This window comes from Oryctolagus cuniculus, chromosome 17 (genome assembly GCF_964237555.1).
Source record: "Oryctolagus cuniculus chromosome 17, mOryCun1.1, whole genome shotgun sequence".
Lineage (NCBI taxonomy): Eukaryota > Metazoa > Chordata > Mammalia > Lagomorpha > Leporidae > Oryctolagus > Oryctolagus cuniculus.
In genome coordinates this window covers 27,793,964-27,815,820 of record NC_091448.1, presented here as the reverse complement: position 1 = coordinate 27,815,820, position 21,857 = coordinate 27,793,964, and the positions used below count along the sequence as shown (strand labels likewise).

The 21,857-nt window shown below is 41.7% G+C and overlaps 2 protein-coding genes across 2 annotated transcripts in view; one reads left to right on the top strand and one right to left on the bottom strand.

The window, feature by feature from the left end:
- CA10 (carbonic anhydrase 10) overlaps nucleotides 1-21,857 on the top strand; it is a 584,651-nt gene that overhangs the window by 210,655 nt on the left and 352,139 nt on the right. The gene's annotated exons all lie outside the window — the stretch shown is intronic.
- On the bottom strand, nucleotides 2,523-4,478 carry LOC100345019 (serpin H1). The gene is given in 2 exon segments (XM_008271777.4): nucleotides 2,523-3,313; nucleotides 3,316-4,478. Coding segments are annotated over 2 exon segments (1,251 nt in total). The 5' UTR covers nucleotides 4,400-4,478; the 3' UTR covers nucleotides 2,523-3,146.

Here is a 21,857-nt window from a genome sequence, read left to right as displayed (position 1 = left end):
TCTCTGCACCTTTCCTGAAGATTCCCATCTGCCGTGTGGCCCAGCCTGTTTCCTTCGCCCAGTTGAGAATGCTGCTGTCCGGTCTGGCTCTACATTAGAAGCCAGGGCTCAGAATGTGTCCTCTCCCAAAACTTCAGGATAAATGTGGAAGCCGCCTTGTGTTTTTCTTCTCTCAAAATCACACCCTTGTGCTCTCTCCTGCCAAGGTCTGAAAATAGCTACTTCTAGTTGAATTGCTGTTACGGTCTAATATTCATTACCCCGGGATAGCAGGAACAGATTTCCTGGTGTTTTATTCGATTTTCTCCCTATACAGTGCTGCTGCTTGTCAACTGGTCAGTACTGCACAGACCCAATTTGTAGCATTTTCTAATCTATTTGGTGGGGTAATAGAGAGTCACATCAGCCTGAAGTGAATGAATGGACGTCTACAGTTCTGCTTGCAATTTATCCCTGTTTTTATTTGGGTAGCATTTAGATGGTCCCTTGATTTAAACAGCACTTGCCACAGATGACATTACACAGCAGGAAGTAAGGTGGCCATCGGCTTTGACACTGTGTTTCAGCACTGCTCACTGTGGGTTGGGTCTTGGGTTTCTGGTTCATTTGGGTTCCTCATTACCTCTTGCCTTTAACTACCCATTTAGTCTTTCATCTTTAGAGGTGAAAAGATTAACACACCATGCTGGGTATTTCATTTTTTTGTCACCTGTTTTAATATAGTTTTCATGGTGCAAGCAGCTTGCACAGAAATTAGGATGCCACTTGAGACTCCCATGTTTCCAAGTGCCTGGGTTCAAGTCCCAGTTTTGCTGTCAATTTCAGCTTGCTGCTAATTACACCCTGAGAGGCAGCAGGTGATGGCTAAAGGAGTTGGGTCCCTGTCGCCTATGTGGGAGACCTGGTTCCTGGGCTTTTGGGGAGTGAAGGGGCAGATGGGAGCTTGCTTACTCGTTCTCTCGATCAAATAAAAAAAAGTAAATTTTTTGAAAACAGTTTTCAAGAATTCAGGAGAGCATGCTGTTTTCAAATGAGAGACCCTGTTGCTCCTGCAGTACTTTGTGATCATATCACAGTATATTAAATTTGTTCTTGAGTCTGCCTCCTTGCTTAGATGGACCCCTTCTAAGGAAGGAGTCCTACTCTCTATCGACTGCCTTAACAATCTCTAGAACAGAAGTGAAAGACACAAGTGGGTTTTCTAGCTCTTAGATATTCAGAAAGATGGAGTATACAGTACTTAAGTCAGAATACCATGCATACTCCTGAGTTTATAGAGTGTAGACACAGGATTGGAAAACTGAATTGAGAATTCGTGAATATCAGTGAATATAAAAAGTGAAACAAGGTAAATTATGACCACAGCATTGTTTTGTTCACCAAAAGGAGTTATCACTTGCAGTATGAAACTTCGTAAAACCAGAAAACAGGTGAGGGACACAGAGTGATCCCATGTGTCTTCTGAAACCTTGTTCTTTGTCTAACTCCTTAAGCATCAGCCTTTCCTTATATAACACACCTGTCACATTTTCTATTATTTTCAGTTCTACTTGGTTTTATATTTGGATATGCTCAGACTTTCCCTTCTGATCCTATAAGGTGCTTGAGATTAAACGATTGTATGTGGACGTATTTTTTTAAATCTCTTTACTTAGTCGAATGCATGTCTAAAAATCTAAAGGAACTCAATCAAGTTGGTAGAATAAGGAAATAACTAATATTAACTAGGAGTAAGTTTTAAGTGATAAGATTTTCCATCATACAATTTTTTTTAATTTCTAAGAAAATATTTTAAAATTATTTTGATATATGCTATAATAGCTAGGTACTAAAATAGATCCCTAGTGGCTTGCGTTTGTGTATAAACAAATAATTTTTAATGAGGCAGCATGTCATGTAATATATGGATTCTTTTTAAAGTGGTGGAAATGGAAAGTTCAAAGGACACCAAGAAAAATTTTTTAATGTTTCCAATATGTTAAAATTCTCTTTTATTACTACTAAGTTAGTGTAAAAGAACTGTCACTCAGACAACAATGTTATCTGAAATAGCACAAGTTCAGGTAAGCAAATGATAACTGTTCATAGTGGATGTTCTCCAGATGCATCCTTTCTAGGGAACGCTGACCAGGCTTTCCCCAGCAACAAGGACAAGCTAAACCTTCTAAAGCTTTCTTCTGCACATGATTAGGGCTCCATAGCTCACACACACATAGATTTTTTTTCATAGGAGTGTGATACCATTTTTTTTTTTTTTTTTGCTCCTAAGCCTATGCAGATGGTCAGCATGTTGATGCCTTTTATGGGTAAGAAACTTTAAGCTTGCAGCTGCCTTTAAAAATGCACAAGCCATATTCTAGGTTTATTTCAAGACTTTCTCATTATTAGTTCAAGACTCTTCAAAATTACTCAACTGAAGGAAAAAAAAAACATCTAGGTCTTTAGCTACTAAATCATTTAAGGAAGTTTGCCCTAGAATTTCTTGTATGATATTATTTTTTTTTCTCCTTGGAAAAATTTTATTGAAAAACACTTGTACAAATAAGTTCTTGGTCTGACAGCAAGAAAGGCTTGTGCCCCCCCTTCCCTCCCCCTCTTTGAAACACTAAAAAAAAAAAAAACAAAAAACAAAAAAAAACACACACACACACAAAATGACCCCAAAAGTTTGTTCCCCATGAAGCCAGAGCCTGCCCGGGGCCCCTCCTATGGGCTGTGTCCCCATCCCCTCCCTGGGGCCAGGGCCACTGCTGGCAGCTGCAGCACCTACTGTTGTTGAGGACAGCGGGAGAGGTGGGGGGAGCCGGGGAGGGGCTAGAGGTGGTGGTGGGGCAGGGGCAGGGGCCCAGCTGGACTGTGGCTCCGTGTGCCCTCACAGGTGAGGCGGTTCATGGCCATAAATATGAACACTGATGGAGGCAGGTTTAGCCACGTCTCAGGGGGCAGGGCGGGAGGGCTCTGCACCGTGGCATCTGGGGGCCGTGGCCAAGCGTAGGGAATTCCAGCAGGGAACTGGGTCTCTGTCTTCCCACCCCCACCCCGTGGACCACCCAAGGCTGGGCCCTCCCTGCCCACCCCCCCAGTAGCACCCATGTGTCTCAGGAGCCTGTGACCGTCTCCTGCCACCCCGTGCCCACCCGGGGGCCCTACAACTCGTCCCGCATCTTGTCGCCCTTGGGCCGGACCAGGCGCCCGATGAAGAGCAGGGAGCCGCTCTGGGCGTCGCGCACCAGGAAGGTGAAGGGGTGGTCAGCATAGAAGAGCTTGGGGCTGTGCAGCTCCTCGCGCCCATAGATGTCCTGGTTGAAGGGTTGCCATCCGTGTCCCACTCGAAGGCGGTGGCGTGGAACACGCTGGCCAGGTACAGGTCCTTCTTGCCCGACATGCGCGACAGGTCCGCCTTGTTCTTGTCCATGGCCTCGGTCAGGCCTAGCCCGGCCAGGTGTTTCTGCAGGTCATGGGTCACCTCCACCACGCCCTTGGGCAGGGAGATGGCCACTGCCTTCTTCGGCATCTTCCCCATCCAGGTCTTCAGCTGCTCTTTGGTCAGCAGCTTCTCCAGGCGCTCGAGCGGCTCCACGTGGTGGGGCATGATGATGATGAGGCTGGACAGCTTGTGGGCCAAGGGCATCTCCACCATCTGCAGCTTCTCCTTCTCATCGTCATAGTAGTTGTAGAGGCCTGTCCGGTGCATCATTGTGACACCCACGGTGTAGGAACGGGTCACCATGAAGCCGCGGTTGTCCACCATCTTGTGGAACTTCTCATCCCAGTGCGGCTTGAAGAACATGGCATTGACGAGCAGCGCGCCGTCCGTGCGCTCCACGTCCTTGGTGACCTCGGGCAGCTTGCCGTAGGTGGTCTGCGCCGCCCCCTCGTTGATGCACTGCAGGGCGCTGCGCTTGTCGCGGAAGTTGATCTTGGAGTGCTCGCAGTTGTAATGCTGCTTGCTGCTGCGCACGAAGTCGTCGGCGAAGCTCACCGAGCTGGGCCCGTACAGACGGCTGCCCAGCTTCCAGGTCACGTTGTGCACCGTGGAGTTGTTCAGGGAGCGCCGCAGCTCGCCCAGGCCCGCGTGCACCTCCTCATCGCGCAGCTGCTGGGCGCTCAGCACCGCCTTGGCCTGCGACGCCTTGGCCGCCTTGCTGCCCTGCTATACGAGCCCCAGAGAGGAGGCCACCACCATGGGCGACAGCAGGATGTTCTCCACCGCCTGGTCCTTGGCCATGGCCTGGTACAGGCTGAAGGCCAGGTTGGCGCTGCGCTCGGCCAGCGTGGTCGCCTTGGGGCTCAGCTTCTCCGCGGTGCCGGGTGCTGCCGCCGCCGCGGGCTTCTTCACCTCGGCCGCCAGGGCCACCGCCAGGAGGCAGAAGGCGCTGAGGAGCTGGATGGAGCGCATGGCTGGGAGGCGGGCGTGGACTGCGTGGGCTGCGGGGGACCTGGCGGGCTGGGCTGCTCGGGACCAAGCCGCTGTCGCGCCGCTCTGTATGATATTATTTTAAACCCCTGATTAGATCACACTAATAAACATGTAAGCTCCACTTTATCATAAGGAGGGAAGTTATTCCCATGCAAATCCATGGGATAGTCTAGAAATTTTCATCACTTATTGCCCGCTCTTTCTTCTGTTTCTACTCCCTGTCTGAAATCTCCCTGGTATTGTGGCTTGCTGCTCGGCTTCCCTAAGCCTCTGAGTCAGTCCTGGAATATATGTGTTTTTAATCTTCAGTGTTTATTTAACAAGGAACTAGCAGTAGAGCAAATGAAGCTGATCTGTAACTTGTGATAAGCAAGATAAACAAAATAATGAGTCTCTTTAGAATAAAATGTAGAAGAATCTTTGAAGAATTTGCCCTAGTAACTTTGGAAAGAATGATGCTTTAGATCACAAAAGAGATGGATGTTTCTCATGCTTATCCTATGAGAGCCAGTAGGCTGAATAATTCTGAATGAGCCAGACTGGCACTTTAGAATTGATGTAGTAATGCATGTATGCTTTACTCTATAAAACATATGCAGGGTGATAGCAGAATCACTTTGCCACTATGAAAGCCACATAGGATGAAATGTTCAAATATGCTGCAGCTTGTAATTCAGATTTGGGACTCGCTATTCTCTCTTCCTCATACTTCAAATAAATTTAAAAAAAAAAAACTAAAGTATTCCTTTTCTTTGTGCAGAGCTTTGTTTTTTTTTTTTTTATTTCCTCCAAGAAATGCCTTTTTTTCAGAGAAATTCTCTGTTTTTCATTTATATTTTTAATCTACACTCCCATAATATTAAATTGAAGAATCAAAGTTTCCAGATATCATAAAAGAATATTTGAGAAGATTGTGCTTTAATAGGATTTAAATGAAGTAAAGACTTAGCCTGAGTAGCTTGGAATTGCACAATTTCACTCAGCCTTGCATAGTATCTTTTAATTAAGGAGGCTGTAAAAATTCTATTTAATGCAAAATCTCAAGTGGCCCGAGGTGTGTTCTATCTCGCCCCTTCTTTCTCATTGCTCTACTGTTTTGTGAACTTCTATTACTCCACCAACAGCCCAATCAGTAACTCCATATGCTTCGGCTGCCTCACTGCAGGTGGTGTATCCAACATGGACTGTCAGAAAACTGTGAAAAGAAGTAAACAGCATTTCAGGGGCAGAGAAAGTCATTTCTTGGGGCATAATTTTTCTTATTTTATTTCTCCTTGTCTGGAGTGGACTTTTCTGCTTATGTCCTATTCATAATTCCCACAAAAAGTTCCTTAAGGGTTCCTTTACTTATTTATTTCGTTTTGATTTAATATCCACTGCTTAACATAGTACCTGGCACACAAAGAGTATTCGGTGAATATCCATAAGGGTGGAAAAATAAATACAGAGTTGAGTTTAAATAAGAAATGGGCTGTGTCGTGTTGGAATCTATTCTTCAAATTCACTATGCTCACAGCAGGTCGGGGAAGACATTTCAGAGAGATGCTGTTCTCCTCCAAGACTTGTAAGTCATAAGAATTTGGAAGAAATAAGATGAGAAAAGACATCAAGTTGGAAGGAATATTATAGGTAAAATACAAAGGTATGAGGTGCTATAATAGAAAGGGTACAGCCTTTAGACTAAGGCACAGTAACAGTACACTCTCAGCTCAGGCCACTGAAATGGTATTCGGCCTTGGATAAGGTGTTTAACCCAGATGAGCATCAGTTTCTTTATCTGTAAATAGATAATACCTCTTGTGTGGGATGTGATGACATCTGTCACACAGCTGCTGGCCAATAATTGGTAGCCACATTATTGTCCTTCGTTCACTGTGGCCTGGGTGGTGCGTGGAGAGCTGGCCAGAGGTTGACAGGAGATAAAGCACAGACAGCAGGCTGGTGTGTGTTTACAAGACAGCTTAGATGATATTTCAAACAGATTGCTGCAGGGAATCCAAAGATACTTGCACATGCGCTAACTGTCCAAAGCCCACAGTTCATATTTTACCCTTTAAATACAAATGCAGAAACAAGACAGCCATGTAGATTCCTTTACTCTCCCTCCTTAATGCCTTAGTTACCAAGGGAAGTGCGCCTATATAAACACTGAAGCTCTATCAGAAAATGGTCATACATGTATTTAAGACCCTAAGAGGCTGTTGGTTTACTCAGGTAGTTACCATCTCACTTTTTTTCCCTTCATTCTCCACATTCCAGGTTTCCCTCTCGAACCATTTCTCTTCTTCATGAAGAACTTCTTTTATCGTTTTTAGAGTAGGTGTGCTGCTGTGAATTCTGTTAGCTGCTTTTGTTCACCTAAGAATGCCCTTATTTTGTGGTTTTTCTGAAGGGTATTTTGATAGATATAAAATTCTAAGTTAATAATTACTTGCTTTAAGCTCTGTAGGCAGATTATTATATTATCTTCTGGCCTCTGTGATTTCCATTAAAATATTCTATGATTTGAATCCTTGTTCTCCTATATAATATCCTATAAATATCTTTGAATTTTACCAGATTGATTACATGAGTCTACATGTGTTTTTCTCTTTTTGGATTTGTCTGACTCTTACATTTGTAAATTTGTGCCTTTCACCAAGTTTGAGACTTTTTTTTTTTGGTCTGTCAACAAATATGTTTTGCAAGTCTACTACATGCCAGATTGCCCATTTCCGGAGTTAACTGAAGTTCTAGTGAGATGAGCTTACACTACAGTGGAAAGAAAATAATTGACAATTCCTTGTCCAACCCTGTTCCTCTTCCTTTTTTTTCTCTTTGTATTTTTCTTTTACTTTATAAAACTTTAAAAATTAATAATTATGCTTTTGGACTACAGTGTAACATTTCGATACCTGTTTGCAGTCTGTACTGATCAAATCAGCATTATTCATATAGCCCCCTTTCTGCCATTACTGGATGATGGCAGCCTTGGAGCCTCTCCTATCTGCTCAGAAAATATGTCATAGATTATTGCAACTATAGTCACTCGCTGTGCTGTGCAGCATTAGGAACTTACTCTTCTATCCAGCTCCAGTTTGCTGTTGGTTATCCAGCTTCTCTCCCTCCCCCCCCCCCCACCACCCCTCCTGGCCTCTAGTAATTGCTTGTTCATAATGAGATTGAGGAGTATTTTTTAGCTTCCACATATGAACAAGGGTATGTGGTATTTATCTTTCTGCATTTGGCCCATTTCGTTGAATGTAGTATCCACTAGTTCCATCCCTTTTGCTGCAAGTTATAGAATTTCATTTTTAATGGCAGAATAATTTCCCAATACATGTATATACCATGTTTTCTTTATCTTTTTATCTATTTATGACACCACAATTGAATCATTCTTCAATAAACATGGTAGTTCAGGTATCGCTTTGATAAAATAGTGTCATGTCTTCTGGACATATACCCAGCAGTGGCATTGCTAGATCATATGGTAATTCTGTTTTTAGTGTTTAAAGGAATTCCCATACTGTTTTCCGTAGTGGCCGTGCGAATTTCCATTTCTACCCACAGTGTGTAGGACTTCCACTTCCTCTACATTCTTGACAGCATTTGTTACTTTTTATCTTTTTATAATAGCCATTCTACCTGGGAAGAGGTAGGATTTCCTGGGTTTGAGGTGCATTTGCCTGACACCTATTGATATTGAGCACTTACTCAAATGTGTGTTGGCCATTTGTATTTCTTCTTTTGAGATACATTTCGGGTCATTTATCCATTTCTTGATTGGTTATCTTTCTTGCTATTGAGTTTTTTGAGTTCCTTTCATGTTCTGGGTATTAATCTTTTATCAGACAAGTTTTCAGCTATTTTTTTTTTTTGCATCAATCTCTTTCTCCTTTCCTTTTGGAATTCTAGTGACACAAATGCAAGACCTCTCCCACAGACTCTGAGACTGTGTCCATTTTTTTTTCCAGTAAGGGTAATTAATTGATCGATTTCAATGTTCAAGGACTCTATATTTCCTGTTTCTTTCAAAAGGATATCTATCTTTCCATTCATTTCAAAAGATGTTCTCTTACTGCATAGAAGATAGTTTAAATCACCGCTTTAAAAGTTTTGTCCAATAATTTCAATTCATGAGTCACCTTAGAAATTGCTGTCAATTTGCTCAGAATTCCTTGAGAGTAGAGATTTTTCTGATTATTTTTGTGAAATCATTCTGGATTATATCCTGGATATTTTGAATGTTATGTTTGAGATTGTGGTCCTGTTAAAAAAATCTCTTAGTGAGTATTTTCCTTTTAATTGGTTTTGTTTTTTATTTGTATTTACAGGTAATCAACCTGCTATGGTTCTTGCCTCCCTTCTGTAGGCTTTCATTCTGATGTACACTTAGTTTTCATATCCTGTTTAGTGCTATATGCTTCACACACATGCCACTCAGAAATCAACCTGAGCTTTTTAATTGCTGTAGATCATGAGAATCTCTATTTTATTTATTTTTTAATTTTTATTTGAAAGAGTTAAACATTAAAGGAGAGGTGGGGGGGGAGTGAGGGAGGGAGGGTTCACTCCCCAGTTGGCCACAATAGCCAGAGCTGTGCTGATCCGAAGCCAGGAGCCAGGGGCTTCTTCCAGATCTCCCAAAAGCGTGCAGGGGCTCAAGGATTTCCGCCATCTTCCACTGCTTTCCCAGGCCATAGCAGAGAGCTGGATCAGAAGTGGAGCACCCGGGGCTTGAACCAGTGCCCATATGGGATTCCAGCACTGCAGGGAGTGGCTTTACCTGCTATACCACAGCGCTAGCTCCAACCTGAGCTTTTCCTTTGTATCAATTCTTGAAGAATTTTCCATGATGCCTTATGTAATTTCAGTATATGTGCAGCTCAGCAATGAACCTGTAGCGTCATACAGAAATGTAGGGCTCATTATCTCTGCCATCTCCCTCTCCATGATTTCTCTCACTCACTAGTCCCCAGGGGCTCCCATCCTGGGTCTTCTATCTTCAAAGTCAGGATTTTCACTGTGATAAGGGGTAGAGAAAATTAATGAGGATTTTTACACACACACACACACACACACAGTATGAACCACAGAGATCCAGTTTTGCAGTTCCTCTGCTCAGAGAGTGTGTCTTTCAGAGTCTAGTTATATACATAACTTCTGCTTCCACTTGTGTATGGTTTTGTCAATAAGGCTTGTCTGGGATGGAGCCAGATGAGTAAAATTAGCAAGTGTGTGTGTTTTGGGGGCGGGGGGGTGGGGACATGGATTTCCTCCAACCGCCTCCATTCTAAAGACTCTTCATGGTCCTGTAGACTGAAAAACGCATATGTTTTTCTTGGGCTTTTTCTGTCTCTGTCTGCTACACAGTTTTGGGATTTGGAATTCTCTAAGTCCAAATGAGATAATCAGGAAGAAAAAGAAAATATCAGTACATTCACTGCCATATTGGTTCTATTTTCAATTTTGATTCCTCTTCCCCAATTTACCTCCTATTTATTTTTCTGAATCCTTTGTTCACATTTTTATTTGTATCAAATGGGAGATGGAGGGCGGTCGGAGTTTGCTCTATGGTAGCTAGAAATGTAACCAAACTAAATTACATGGTTCTTGTCTCTCTGTTGGTACTCTTGGTTTTGTTTGTTTTTTTTTTTTTTCTTGTTTTATACTTGCTTGTGTGTTTGCTTTGCTTTGCTTTTACATCAGAAGTATATTTGCCAATTATATTTGAGTTTTAAAATTATGACTTCTTTGCAAATGGTCACTTCTCTTTTCCATAAATAAGGGGGAGGGACACCTCAGATACTACCTAAGGAAAAGACTTTCATAATTATTTGAAAAACCATGAAGTTGAGGGGGAAATAACAACCATTTAAAATCTCTGGCTCTGATATTTCTCTTCTTGCCTGTTAAGTTTTATTTCTGCAGCACACTTTTGAGCTGTTTATTTAATCAAAAAAAATCACCATATACTGTCTAGGGAAGTTGAGGGATATGACATAAACTGGTCCACTTTGAACACAATTTGTGAACAATATTGATGAGCAATAGCCCCATGAACCCACTCAAACAGACACAATTTTGATCCCTTGCCTAAGAAGATGAACCTAATCTTTTAGTAGATCCCAAGAAATTAATGCTAATTATTTTTTAAAAAATGAAGTTTGAGGCAATTACACTGCCAAGATCCATTCATCACCCCAATTTCTAATGCTGTTTCCTTTTCAGCCTATCATTTAATGAACTTCACATTGAACGCTTACTGCATATTGACACGGTGCCAGTGAGGGGACTACATCAGTGAATTCGATGAGTTCCTGTCTTCTAAGAGTAGAGGACACACACATGCGCAATTTACGAGGTTGTTTTGCAGACTGTGCTGAGCGCTGTATTTTACAGAGACAGAAACAGGTTCCTCTGAAAACATATACAGGAACAGTTCGCCCTTCCAGAAGGAAGTGAGGAAGGTTTGCTAGAGAGCTTGTGCTTACAGTGAGCTTTCAGGAGGCACTGGGCCACGGAGAAGTGGAGAGCAGAAGAAATGCCCTTCCAAGCAGTGGTATGAGACGTGCAGGTGCACAAGGGCAGGGCATACTTAGGCGGAGGAAATAGCTCAGAATGACTGATGTGTGGTGCATTGTGCTTTTCTATTCTCTTGAACCCAAGTTGTATTATTTCTCTGATATCTTCATTTGTGAATTGACCAAACTGGAAATCAGGACTTGCTATGGGCAATGAATTTATGAATTTGTATTTCAGATTCTTTTCTCCTACAGAGATAGAAATACTGAGCAGAGAAGGTAGTATGGGCAAATAGAAACAGTTTATTTGGCAGTGGGGGAATAAAAGTACATTTACCTGAAAGTGTGAACTGCCCTAACCAGAGAAGTACACGAATAAGTGGGCCACTTGCCTATCAACTAGGGAGAAAAGAACTGAAAATGGTGCCCGTGGTTGGGAAGGTCTGTCTGAGAACAACGGGGTGACCGAGTGGAGAAGCTCCATCAGGGCACTGCAAAGATGAGTGCAGTACCTCTGAGAAAGGTCCAAGGAGGAAAGAAAAGCCCTCTCCTGCCTTCTACTTCCTTTTATCTCAAATGCATCCCCGTCCTGCCTGCCACAGATGCATCATGGGAAAATGGGCACTTTGACAAGCAGGAGGGTGCATGGGGCGTGGCGGGGCAGGGGCTGTGACTTCTGGCTCTGTAGACCTAGCTAGCTGCCTGCCTATTATCAGATGTGCTATTGCTGGGGTACCTGGGAGAGAGACAGTGGGAGTTTGTTACTTCTTGATACCTGTGCTCTCATGCTCCCTCTGGGTGGAAAGCACCTCCTGCCAACCTCCTCCCCCAGGGAACCCTTCTAGCTCCCCCTCTCCCCCTGTCTTCCTTACTCCCTCCCTCCTAAGGAATAGCAACTAATTCCTTAGTAACACACCTCCCCTTACCTCAGCGTCTTACCACTTTGCCTGTGTGGTTCGGTACCCTCATAATAACCAGAAAGAAAACAGTAATAAATGCAAATGTCCCAGGGTGGATTGAGCTCATACAAGGCATCTATTTTCCTGCCGGAACACCCTGAAGTAACATGTCTTGCCTTCCTTTCAATTTGTATAAAATCATTAAGAAACATAATCCAATTCTACTTTAATTAGCTCAGAAAATCATAGGGCTGGTCTATTCCCTTTTATTCTGTAAAATTATTTATAGGCATATTTTAAAACTGGGGAAAAATAATCTCATGTATCCTGGATTTTAAGAAAATATTAAAGCAATTTGGACCGTAACTAGATACACAAAACTAGGTTTTAAAGATATAAAACTCCAGGTACACTTTGGACTTAATTCTATTTTGTATAATGGGAGGAACAGCATTTCCCGCCTCCATTCATGAGATATGGCAGGGCTTAGATATCTAAGGAACCCCTATGCAAGAGTATTTCCCTAAAAAATGCTGCAGAGTCCTGTATGCTTTTGGTGTGAGTCTAAAAAAAAATCCTCAGCTTTATTATTGGTCTAAAAAATAAGAAGGTTTTTTTTTTTTTTTTTCCTGAACCATACAGAATGAGAAGCCTCTCACCACTGCCAAAATATTATTTTGGTGTCTCCTTAATTTTTTTCCCTTCCCTAAGGGCTTAGTGATGTTCAGGGGTAGCAAAGTGTAACAGTTAATAAATCAATCCAATTTTGATTCCTGCTTTTGTGGATATAAGCAGCAGCGCAATGTGCATCGTTACGTGTCTCTCTTGGTCCACACTGAAAAACCAAATGCAAACCTGGAATGTCTAGTGTTTGAGGAGAATAAATAATTATACATCCATACAATAAAATACTCTATAGAAGATTGAGTGAATGAACTAGAGCTACAAAATCACAATATTGAGTGAAAATCAAAATGTATACTGAATGATACCAGAGACAGATACAGAGATATGTTTAGACATGTAATATTTTCTGACATGCAACACAGTCATGTATCATTTCAGGGATCCATGCCTGTGTAGTAAACATATGAAATCGTGCTAACTATAAACACAGGAATTCAAGAAAGTGATTCATTCTGATGAGTAAAAATTATCAGAAGTATATAAAGGACTTTTAGAAACAACAGTGATGTTTTATGTCTTATTTAAAAACTGGAGCAGAATGATAAAAGTTCAGATTTCCTAAAAATAGTAGGTGGTGTATGAGGGTACTATGAAAAAATTGCGATAAGTGGGATTAAAAAATAAGTTTATTTTGGTCCCCAAAAGTCTTGAAATACATGCATAATTTTCTCACAATACACATTTCCATGAACTTTATAAAGACTCCCTTATATAGATGTTTCTATTAGTATTCTTTATATTTTTTCTAGTAAAATTTTCTGATTCTTGAAGGTATTGGGTGGGAACTTTCTACAACCTTTCTTGGAAATCTAAAATTTGGACCAAAAGTTTTTAAAATGTTTAGATCTGTCCTCAGTTTAAACATGGCTTTGTGTTTAGATCTAATACAAAAACAAGAGCTTAAAGTAGGAGGTTCTGAGACCTCTTGAGTTCTGAGATCAGGGAGAAGAATTTTTTTTCCGAATGAGGATTTCTAATAAAAGGACTCAGGTCAGAAGCTCCACATTCATGAGGAGCATGTTATTGGAGAAGAGCAAAGGGCGCGCTCAGGAGTGGACACAAAGCGCGTGTTAGAGGAGAGGCAAGCGGCCAGTGTGGCTAGGCTGTGAGTTACCTGTACCGGTGGAGCAGGAAATGCGACTGTAGCTGGAGTTGGGTTTTGGAGAAGGATGTGGCAGGCCATGCTGCGGAATATGGGTCTTCGGATGTGTAGATCAAAAAAGCTCCCTTGGACAGTGACAAAATCCAGCCTGAATAGCGGTGTGGAGAACGGGCAGAGGATGAGCTGAGGCCATCAAGGAACCACTCAGAGGTGATGAGGTGCTGAGGTCAAAGAGATGACTGCTTTGAGGTCTAAAAAGAGCAAGAACCAGAGCTGTGAGGCCAGCGTCTCTCTTCTCCTCCACCCCCTTTGCTTTCCTCTTTTCTACTCTTTATTCAAGACTTCTCCCAAAACTTTCAATTCCTTTCTGAAGCCATCAAATACTCCACCCAGGAGTGAGGCTATTTTTAAAAACGAGATGCGGCATATTCTGTGGGAAGGTCATCAGTAACAGAGCCTCCAACTTCCTATCTCTTTTGTGAATCCTGACAGCTGGAATAGAAGCATGCATTATGCTTCACACAGACTCCCTGTGAGCAGTGGACGTTCTTTCCTCTGGCGCTGTAATGGGGTCTCTATAGAAAGAAGCCTCGCCCCGCGACATGGGCCCTCTTTTCATTCCCTTACAGAGGAGCTGCTGTAAGCCTGTGAAAGGCACCAGGGTTTCCACTTTAACAATTCTGAATATCCCTGTTGCACAGAATCGCGCTCCTTTGCAGTCTCTCTTATGCATCTTAATGACCTTTCTGTCTTCAGAGAACGGGGGATAAAAGCCGTCTGATCAGAACCTCTTTCTTGCTGGTCATTCTCTTATTGAATCAATGCCAGACCCTACAGGTGTCTGAATTCTGGTTGGGATCAGCATACCCAGGGTTTTGAACCTGCACCAGGACCTAGCATCATAGTTTTCTTTTCTTAAAACAGAAGGCCTTATTCAGAAATCGTCTACGCTCATTCGAATCCTGTGTTTATGCGACTCTGACTCTGCAGGGTCTGAGATGATCTGTCCTCATTTGCTTGTGTTTTGTGACCATGTGCTGAGTACAAAGCAGTGAATGTCTCAAATACCTGGAAAAGCTTGTGCAGAGAGGGTTGGCCTGTGAATAGTCCATCAAATTTACATTTCAAAGGAGACATAGAGAAAAAGAAGGTAAATGCTGGGATGTGTATGAACCTTTAAAATTTCTAACTGCTTGCTCAGAACAATATGAATACAAGGAAGACAACATTGGAATTTGAATCCAAAATTGAAATGGCATACGTGCTTTATTTTTAACTTTAGTGTTTGTTGTTTTTTTTTTGTTTTTTGTTTTTGTTTTTGTTTTTGTTTGTTTTTGACAGGCAGAGTGGATAGTGAGAGAGAGAGAGAGAGAGAGAAAGGTCTTCTTTTTTGCCTTTGGTTCACCCTCCAATGGCCGCCACGGCTGGCGCATCACACTGATCCGAAGCCAGGAGCCAGGTGCTTCTCCTGGTCTCCCATGCGGGTGCAGGGCCCAAGGACTTGGGCCATCCTCCACTGCACTCCCGGGCCACAGTAGAGAGCTGGCCTGAAAGAGGGGCAACCGGGACAGAATCCGGCGCCCCAACCGGGACTACAACCCGGTGTACTGGCGCCGCAAGGCAGAGCATTAGCCTAGTGAGCCGGGGAGCCAGCCAAGCCACCACTTTTGATACCAGCATTCCACATCGCAGTACCAGCTCAAGTGCTGTTGCCCTGCTTGAGATCCACTTCCCTGATAATGTCCCTGAGAAAACAGCAGAAGCAAGTACTTGGGTCCCTGCAACCCACATGGGACACCAGATGGAGCTGAAGGTTCCTGGCTTTAGCCTGGACCAGCCCCAGCCATTTGAGGAGTGAACCAATGAATGAAAGATCTGTGTACGTGTCTCCCTTTTTCTATCACTCTGCCTTTCAAATACATATATTTTTTTTTTTTTAAACTTTTATTTAATGCATATAATTTTCCAAAGTACGACTTATGGATTACAATGGCTTCCCCCCCATACCGTCCCTCCCACCCGCAACCCTCCCCTTTCCCACTCCCTCTCCCCTTCCATTCACATCATGATTCATTTTCGATTATCTCGATATACAGAAGATCAGCTTAGTATACATTAAGTATGGATTTCAACAGTTTGCTCCCACACAGAAACATAAAGTGAAAAATAATAGATGATTTTTTTAAATGATGTTGAAATCAGAGCAGACCTATTGTCATGTTTAATCCCAGTGAGAGTCAAGTTGGGAATTGATAATTTCTTTTTTTTTTTTCTTTTTTTTTTTTTTTTTTTACAGAGGATCAGTTTAGTATGCATTAAGTAAGGATTTCAACAGTTTGCACCCCCATAGAAACACAAAGTGAAATATACTGTTTGAGTACTCGTTATAGCATTAAATCTCAATGTACAGCACATTAAGGATAGAGATCCTACATGAGGAGTAAGTCCACAGTGACTCCTGTTGTTGACTTTACCAATTGACACTCCTGTCTATGGCATCAGTAATCTCCCTATGCTCCAGTCATGAGTTTCCAAGGCTATGGAAGCCCTCTGAGTTCTCCGACTCTTATCTTGTTTAGACAAGGTCATAGTCAAAGTGGAGGTTCTCTCCTCCCTTCAGAGAAAGGTACCTCCTTCTTTGATGACCTGTTCTTTCCACTGGGATCTCACTCGCAGAGATCTTTTGCCAGAGTGTCTTGGCTTTCCATGCCTGAAATACTCTCATGAGCTTTTCAGCCAGCTCCGAATGCCTTTAGGGCTGATTCTGAGGCCAGAGTGCTATTTAGGACATCTGCCATTCTATGAGTCTGCTGAGTATCTCACTTCCCATGTTGGATCACTCTCCCCTTTATTTACTCCATCGGTTAGCGTTAGCAGGTACTAGACTTGTCTATGTGTTCCCTTTGACTCCCAGTCCCTTCACCATGACCAACTGTGAACTGAAACTGATCACCTGGAACAGTGAGATGGCATTGGTACATGCCACCTCGATGGGATTGAATTGGAATCCCCTGGTATGCTTCCAACTCCACCACTTGGGGCAAGTCAGCCTGAGCATGTCCCAAATTATACATCTCTTCCCTCTCCCATTCCCACCACCATGTTCAACAGGGATCACATTTCAGTTAATTTTCAACACTTAAGAATAACTGTGCATCAATTACAGATCTAAACCAGTCATATTAAGTAGAACAGATAAAAAAAACTACTAAGAGGGATAATGTATTAAGTTGTTCATTAACAGTCAGGGCTATGCTGATCAAGCCACCATTTCCCATAGTGTCCACCTCACTCCAACAGGTTTCCCTCTTGGTGTTCAGTCAGTCGTCACCGATCAGGGAGAACATATGGTATTTGTCCCTTTGGGACTGGCTTATTTCACTCAGCATGATGTGTTCCAGATTCCTCCATTTTGTTGCAAATGACTGGATTTCGTTGTTTCTTACTGCGGTATAGTATTCTAAAGAGTACATATCCCATAATTTCTTTATCCAGTCTATCGTTGATGGGCATTTAGGTTGGTTCCAGGTCTTAGCTATTGTGAATTGAGCTGCAATAAACATTAGGGTGCAGGCCGCTTTTTTGTTTGCCAATTTAAATTCCTTTGGGTAAATTCCAAGGAGTGGGATGGCTGGGTCGAACGGTAGGGTTATCTTCAGGTTTCTGAGGAATCTCCAGACTGACTTCCATAGTGGCTTGACCAGCTTGCATTCCCACCAACAGTGGGTTAGTGTCCCTTTTTCCCCACATCCTCGCCAGCATCTGTTGTTGGTAGATTTCTGCATGTGAGCCATTCTAACCGGGGTGAGGTGAAACCTCATTGTGGTTTTGATTTGCATTTCCCTGATTGCTAATGACCTTGAACATTTTTTCATGTGCCTGTTGGCCATTTGGATTTCCTCTTTTGAAAAATGTCTATTGAGGTCCTTGGCCCATCTCTTAAGTGGGTTGTTGGTTTTGTTTTTGTGGAGTTTCTTGATCTCTTTGTAGATTCTGGTTATTAACCCTTTATCTGTTGCATAGTTTGCAAATATTTTTTCCCATTCTGTCGGTTGTCTCTTCACTCTCCTGACTGTTTCTTTTGCAGTACAGAAACTTCTCAATTTGATGCAATCCCAATAGTTGATTTTGGCTTTGACTGCCTGTGCCTCCCGGGTCTTTTCCAGAAATTCTTTGCCTGTGCCAATATCTTGAAGGGTTTCTCCAATGTTCTCTAGTAACTTGATGGTGTCAGGTCGTAGATTTAGGTCTTTAATCCATGTTGAGTGGATTTTTGTGTAAGGTGTAAGGTAGGGGTCTTGCTTCATGCTTCTGCACGTGGAAATCCAATTTTCCCAGCACCATTTATTGAATAGACTGTCCTTGCTCCAGGAATTAGTTTTAGATCCTTGATCAAATATAAGTTGGCTGTATATGTTTGGGTTGGTTTCTGGTGTTTCAATTCTGTTCCATTGGTCTATCCATCTGTTTCTGTACCAGTACCATGCTGTTTTAATTACAACTGCCCTGTAGTATGTCTTGAAATCTGGTATTGTGATGCCTCCGGCTTTGTTTTTGTTGTACAAGATTGCTTTAGCTATTCGAGGTCTCTTGTGCCTCCATATAAATTTCAGCACCATTTTTTCCAGATCTGAGAAGAAGGTCTTCGGTATCTTGATTGGTATTGCATTGAATCTGTAAATTGCTTTTGGGAGAATGGACATTTTGATGATATTGATTCTTCCAATCCATGAGCATGGAAGATTTTTCCATTTCTTGGTATCCTCTTCTATTTCTTTCTTTAAGGTTTTGTAATTTTCATCGTAGAGATCTTTAACTTCTTTGGTTAAGTTTATTCCAAGGTATTTGATTGTTTTTGTAGCTATTGTGAATGGGATTGATCTTAGAAGTTCTTCCTCAGCCATGGCATTGTCTGTGTATACAAAGGCTGTTGATTTTTGTGCATTGATTTTATACCCTGCTACTTTTCCAAACTCTTCTATGAGTTCCAATAGTCTCTTAGTAGAGTTCTTTGGGTCCCCTAAATACAGAATCATGTCATCTGCAAAGAGGGATAGTTTGAGTTCTTCCTTCCCAATTTGTATCCCTTTAATTACTTTTTCTTGCCTAATAGCTCTGGCTAGAACTTCCAGAACTATATTGAATAGCAGTGGTGAGAGTGGGCATCCCTGTCTGGTTCCAGATTTCAGTGGAAATGCTTCCAACTTTTCCCCATTCAATAGGATGTTGGCTGTGGGTTTTTCATAGATTGCTTTGATTGTATTGAGGAATGTTCCTTCCAAACCCAGTTTGCTTAGAGTTTTCATCATGAACGGGTGTTGTATTTTATCAAATGCTTTCTCGGCATCTATTGAGAGAATCATATGGTTTTTCTTCTGCAGTCTGTTAATGTGGTGTATCACATTGATTGTCTTGCGCACATTAAACCATCCCTGCATACCAGGGATAAATCCCACTTGGTCTGGGTGGATGATCTTTCTGATGTGTTGTTGCATTCTATTGGCGAGAATTTTATTGAGGATTTTTGCATCTATGTTCATCAGGGATATTGGTCTGTAATTCTCTTTCAGTGCTGCATCTTTCTCTGGCTTAGGAATTAAGGTGATGCTGGCTTCATAGAAAGAATTTGGGAGGACTCCCTCTTCTTCGATTGTTCTGAATAGTTTGAGAAGAATTGGAGTCAGTTCTTCTTTAAACGTCTGGTAGAATTCAGCAGTGAATCCATCTGGTCCTGGGCTTTTCTTTGTTGGGAGGGCCTTTATTACTGTTTCAATTTCTGTCTCAGTTATGGGTCTGTTTAGGTTTTCGATGTCTTCCTGGTTCAATTTAGGCAGGTTGCATGTGTCCAGGAATCTATCCATTTCTGATAGGTTTCCCTGTTTGCTGGCATACAAGTCCTTGTAGTAATTTCTGATGATTCTTTTTATTTCTGTGGTGTCTGTTGTTACATTTCCTTTTTCATCTCTGATTTTATTGATTTGGGTCTTTTCTCTTCTTTTTTTAGTTAGTTGTGCCAATGGGGTGTCAATTTTGTTTATTTTTTCAAAAAACCAGCTCTTCGTTTGGCTGATTTTTTGTAATGTTTTTCTTGATTCAATCCTGTTGATTTCTTCTCTGATTTTAATGATTTCTCTTCTCCTACTAGATTTGGGTCTGATTTGCTGTAGGTTTTCTAGATCCTTGAGGTGAATTGAAAGCTCATCTATTTGGTGTCTTTCCAATTTCTTGATGTAGGCACCTATTGATATAAACTTTCCTCTTAACACTGCTTTTGCTGTGTCCCATAAGTTTTGGTATGTTGTGCTGTTATCCTCATTTACTTCCAGAAAGCTTTTGATTTCTCTTTTGATTTCTTGAATGACCCAGTGTTCATTCAGGAGCATGTTGTTCAATCTCCATGTGTTTGCGTATGCTCTAGGGATTCCTGAGTTACTAATTTCCAACTTCATTCCTTTATGGTCTGAGAAGCTGCATGGTATGATTCTAATTCTTTTGAATTTGCTCAGACTTGCTTTATGGCCTAGTATGTGGTCAATCCTAGAGAAGCTTCCATGTACTGCTGAGAAGAATGTAAAATCTTTAGCTGTAGGATTGAAAGTTCTGTATATATCTGTTAGATCCATTTGGGCTATAGTGTCGTTTAAATCTACTGTATCCTTGTTGATCTTCTGACCGGATGATCTGTCTATTTCTGAGAGTGGAGTATTGAAGTCCCCCAGTACTACTGTATTGGGGTCTAAGTCTCCCTTTAAGTCCGTTAATAAATCTTTTAGATAAACTGGTGCCCTGTAGTTAGGTGCATATACATTGATAATTGTTATATCTTCCTGTTGAATTGATCCCTTAATCATGATATAGTGTCCCTCTTTGTCTCTCTTAACAGTTTTTGTGGTAAAGTTTATGTTGTCCGATATTAAGATGGCTACGCCCGCTCTTTTTTCATTTCTGTTGGCATGGTATATCTTTTTCCAGCCTTTCACTTTCAGTCTGTATGGATCTTTGTTGGAAAGATGTGTTTCTTGTAAGCAGCATATAGATGGGTTTTGTTCCTTAACCCAATCAGCCAATTGGTGTCTTTTAACTGGACAGTTCAGGCCATTCACATTCAAAGTGACTAATGATAAGTGGTAACTTTGCCCTGCCATTTGCCAAAGATAAGTTCTAATATATGCTTTGAATTCCCTGTGATCTTTTGCTGTGAGGTTTCCTTCCTTGGTTTCCTTCCTTTACCTTCTTTCATATTGATGACCATGTTTCTGTGTTTCTGTGTGTAACACATCTTTAAGCATCTTTTGCAGGGCTGGACGAGTGGCAACAAATTCTTTCAATTTCTGTTTGCAATGAAAAGTCTTTATTTCACCTTCATTCACAAATGATAGCTTGGCAGGATATAATATTCTGGGCTGGCAGTTGTTCTCTCTTAGTACCTGGGCTATATCTCGCCATTCCCTCCTAGCTTTTAGAGTTTCTGATGAGAAGTCAGCTGTGAGTCTGATTGGAGATCCTCTGAGAGTAATCTGACGTTTCTCTCTTGCACATTTTAGGATCTTTTCTTTATGTTTCACTGTGGAGAGTTTAATTACAACGTGTCGTGGTGAGGATCTCTTTTGGTCGTGTTTATTAGGGGTTCTGTGGGCTTCCTGTACTAGGATTTCTCTGTCCTTCTCCAAACCTGGGAAATTTTCTGCTAATATCTCACTAAAAAGGCCTTCTAATCCTTTCTCCCTCTCCATGCCTTCAGGAACTCCTAGAACCCGAATGTTGGTTTTTTTAATAGTATCCTGAAGATTCCCGACAATATGTTTCAGATTTCTAATTTCCTCTTCTTTTCTTTGGTCTGACTGTATCCTTTCCTGTTCTCTGTCTTCTAAGTCCGATATTCTCTCTTCTGCTTCACCCATTCTGTTTGTAAGGCTCTCTATTGTGTTTTTCATTTGATCTATTGAATTCTTCACTTCAGTCACTATCACAGTTTCCTGTTGTACTAGTTGTTTCGTTTCATTTTGATTCCTCCTTAATATTTCATTTTCACGAGAGAGATTTTCTATCTTGTCCATTAAGGATTTGTGTAGTTCCAGAATTTGTTTTTGAGAACTTCTTAATGTTCTTATCAATTTTTTGAGATCTGCTTCTTGCATTTCTTCTATGTCATCATCTTCATAATCTTGAATTGGGGTGTCTTTTTCATTTGAGGGCGTCATGGTGACTTCCTTGTTTTTATTACCTCGGTTTTTGCGTTTGTT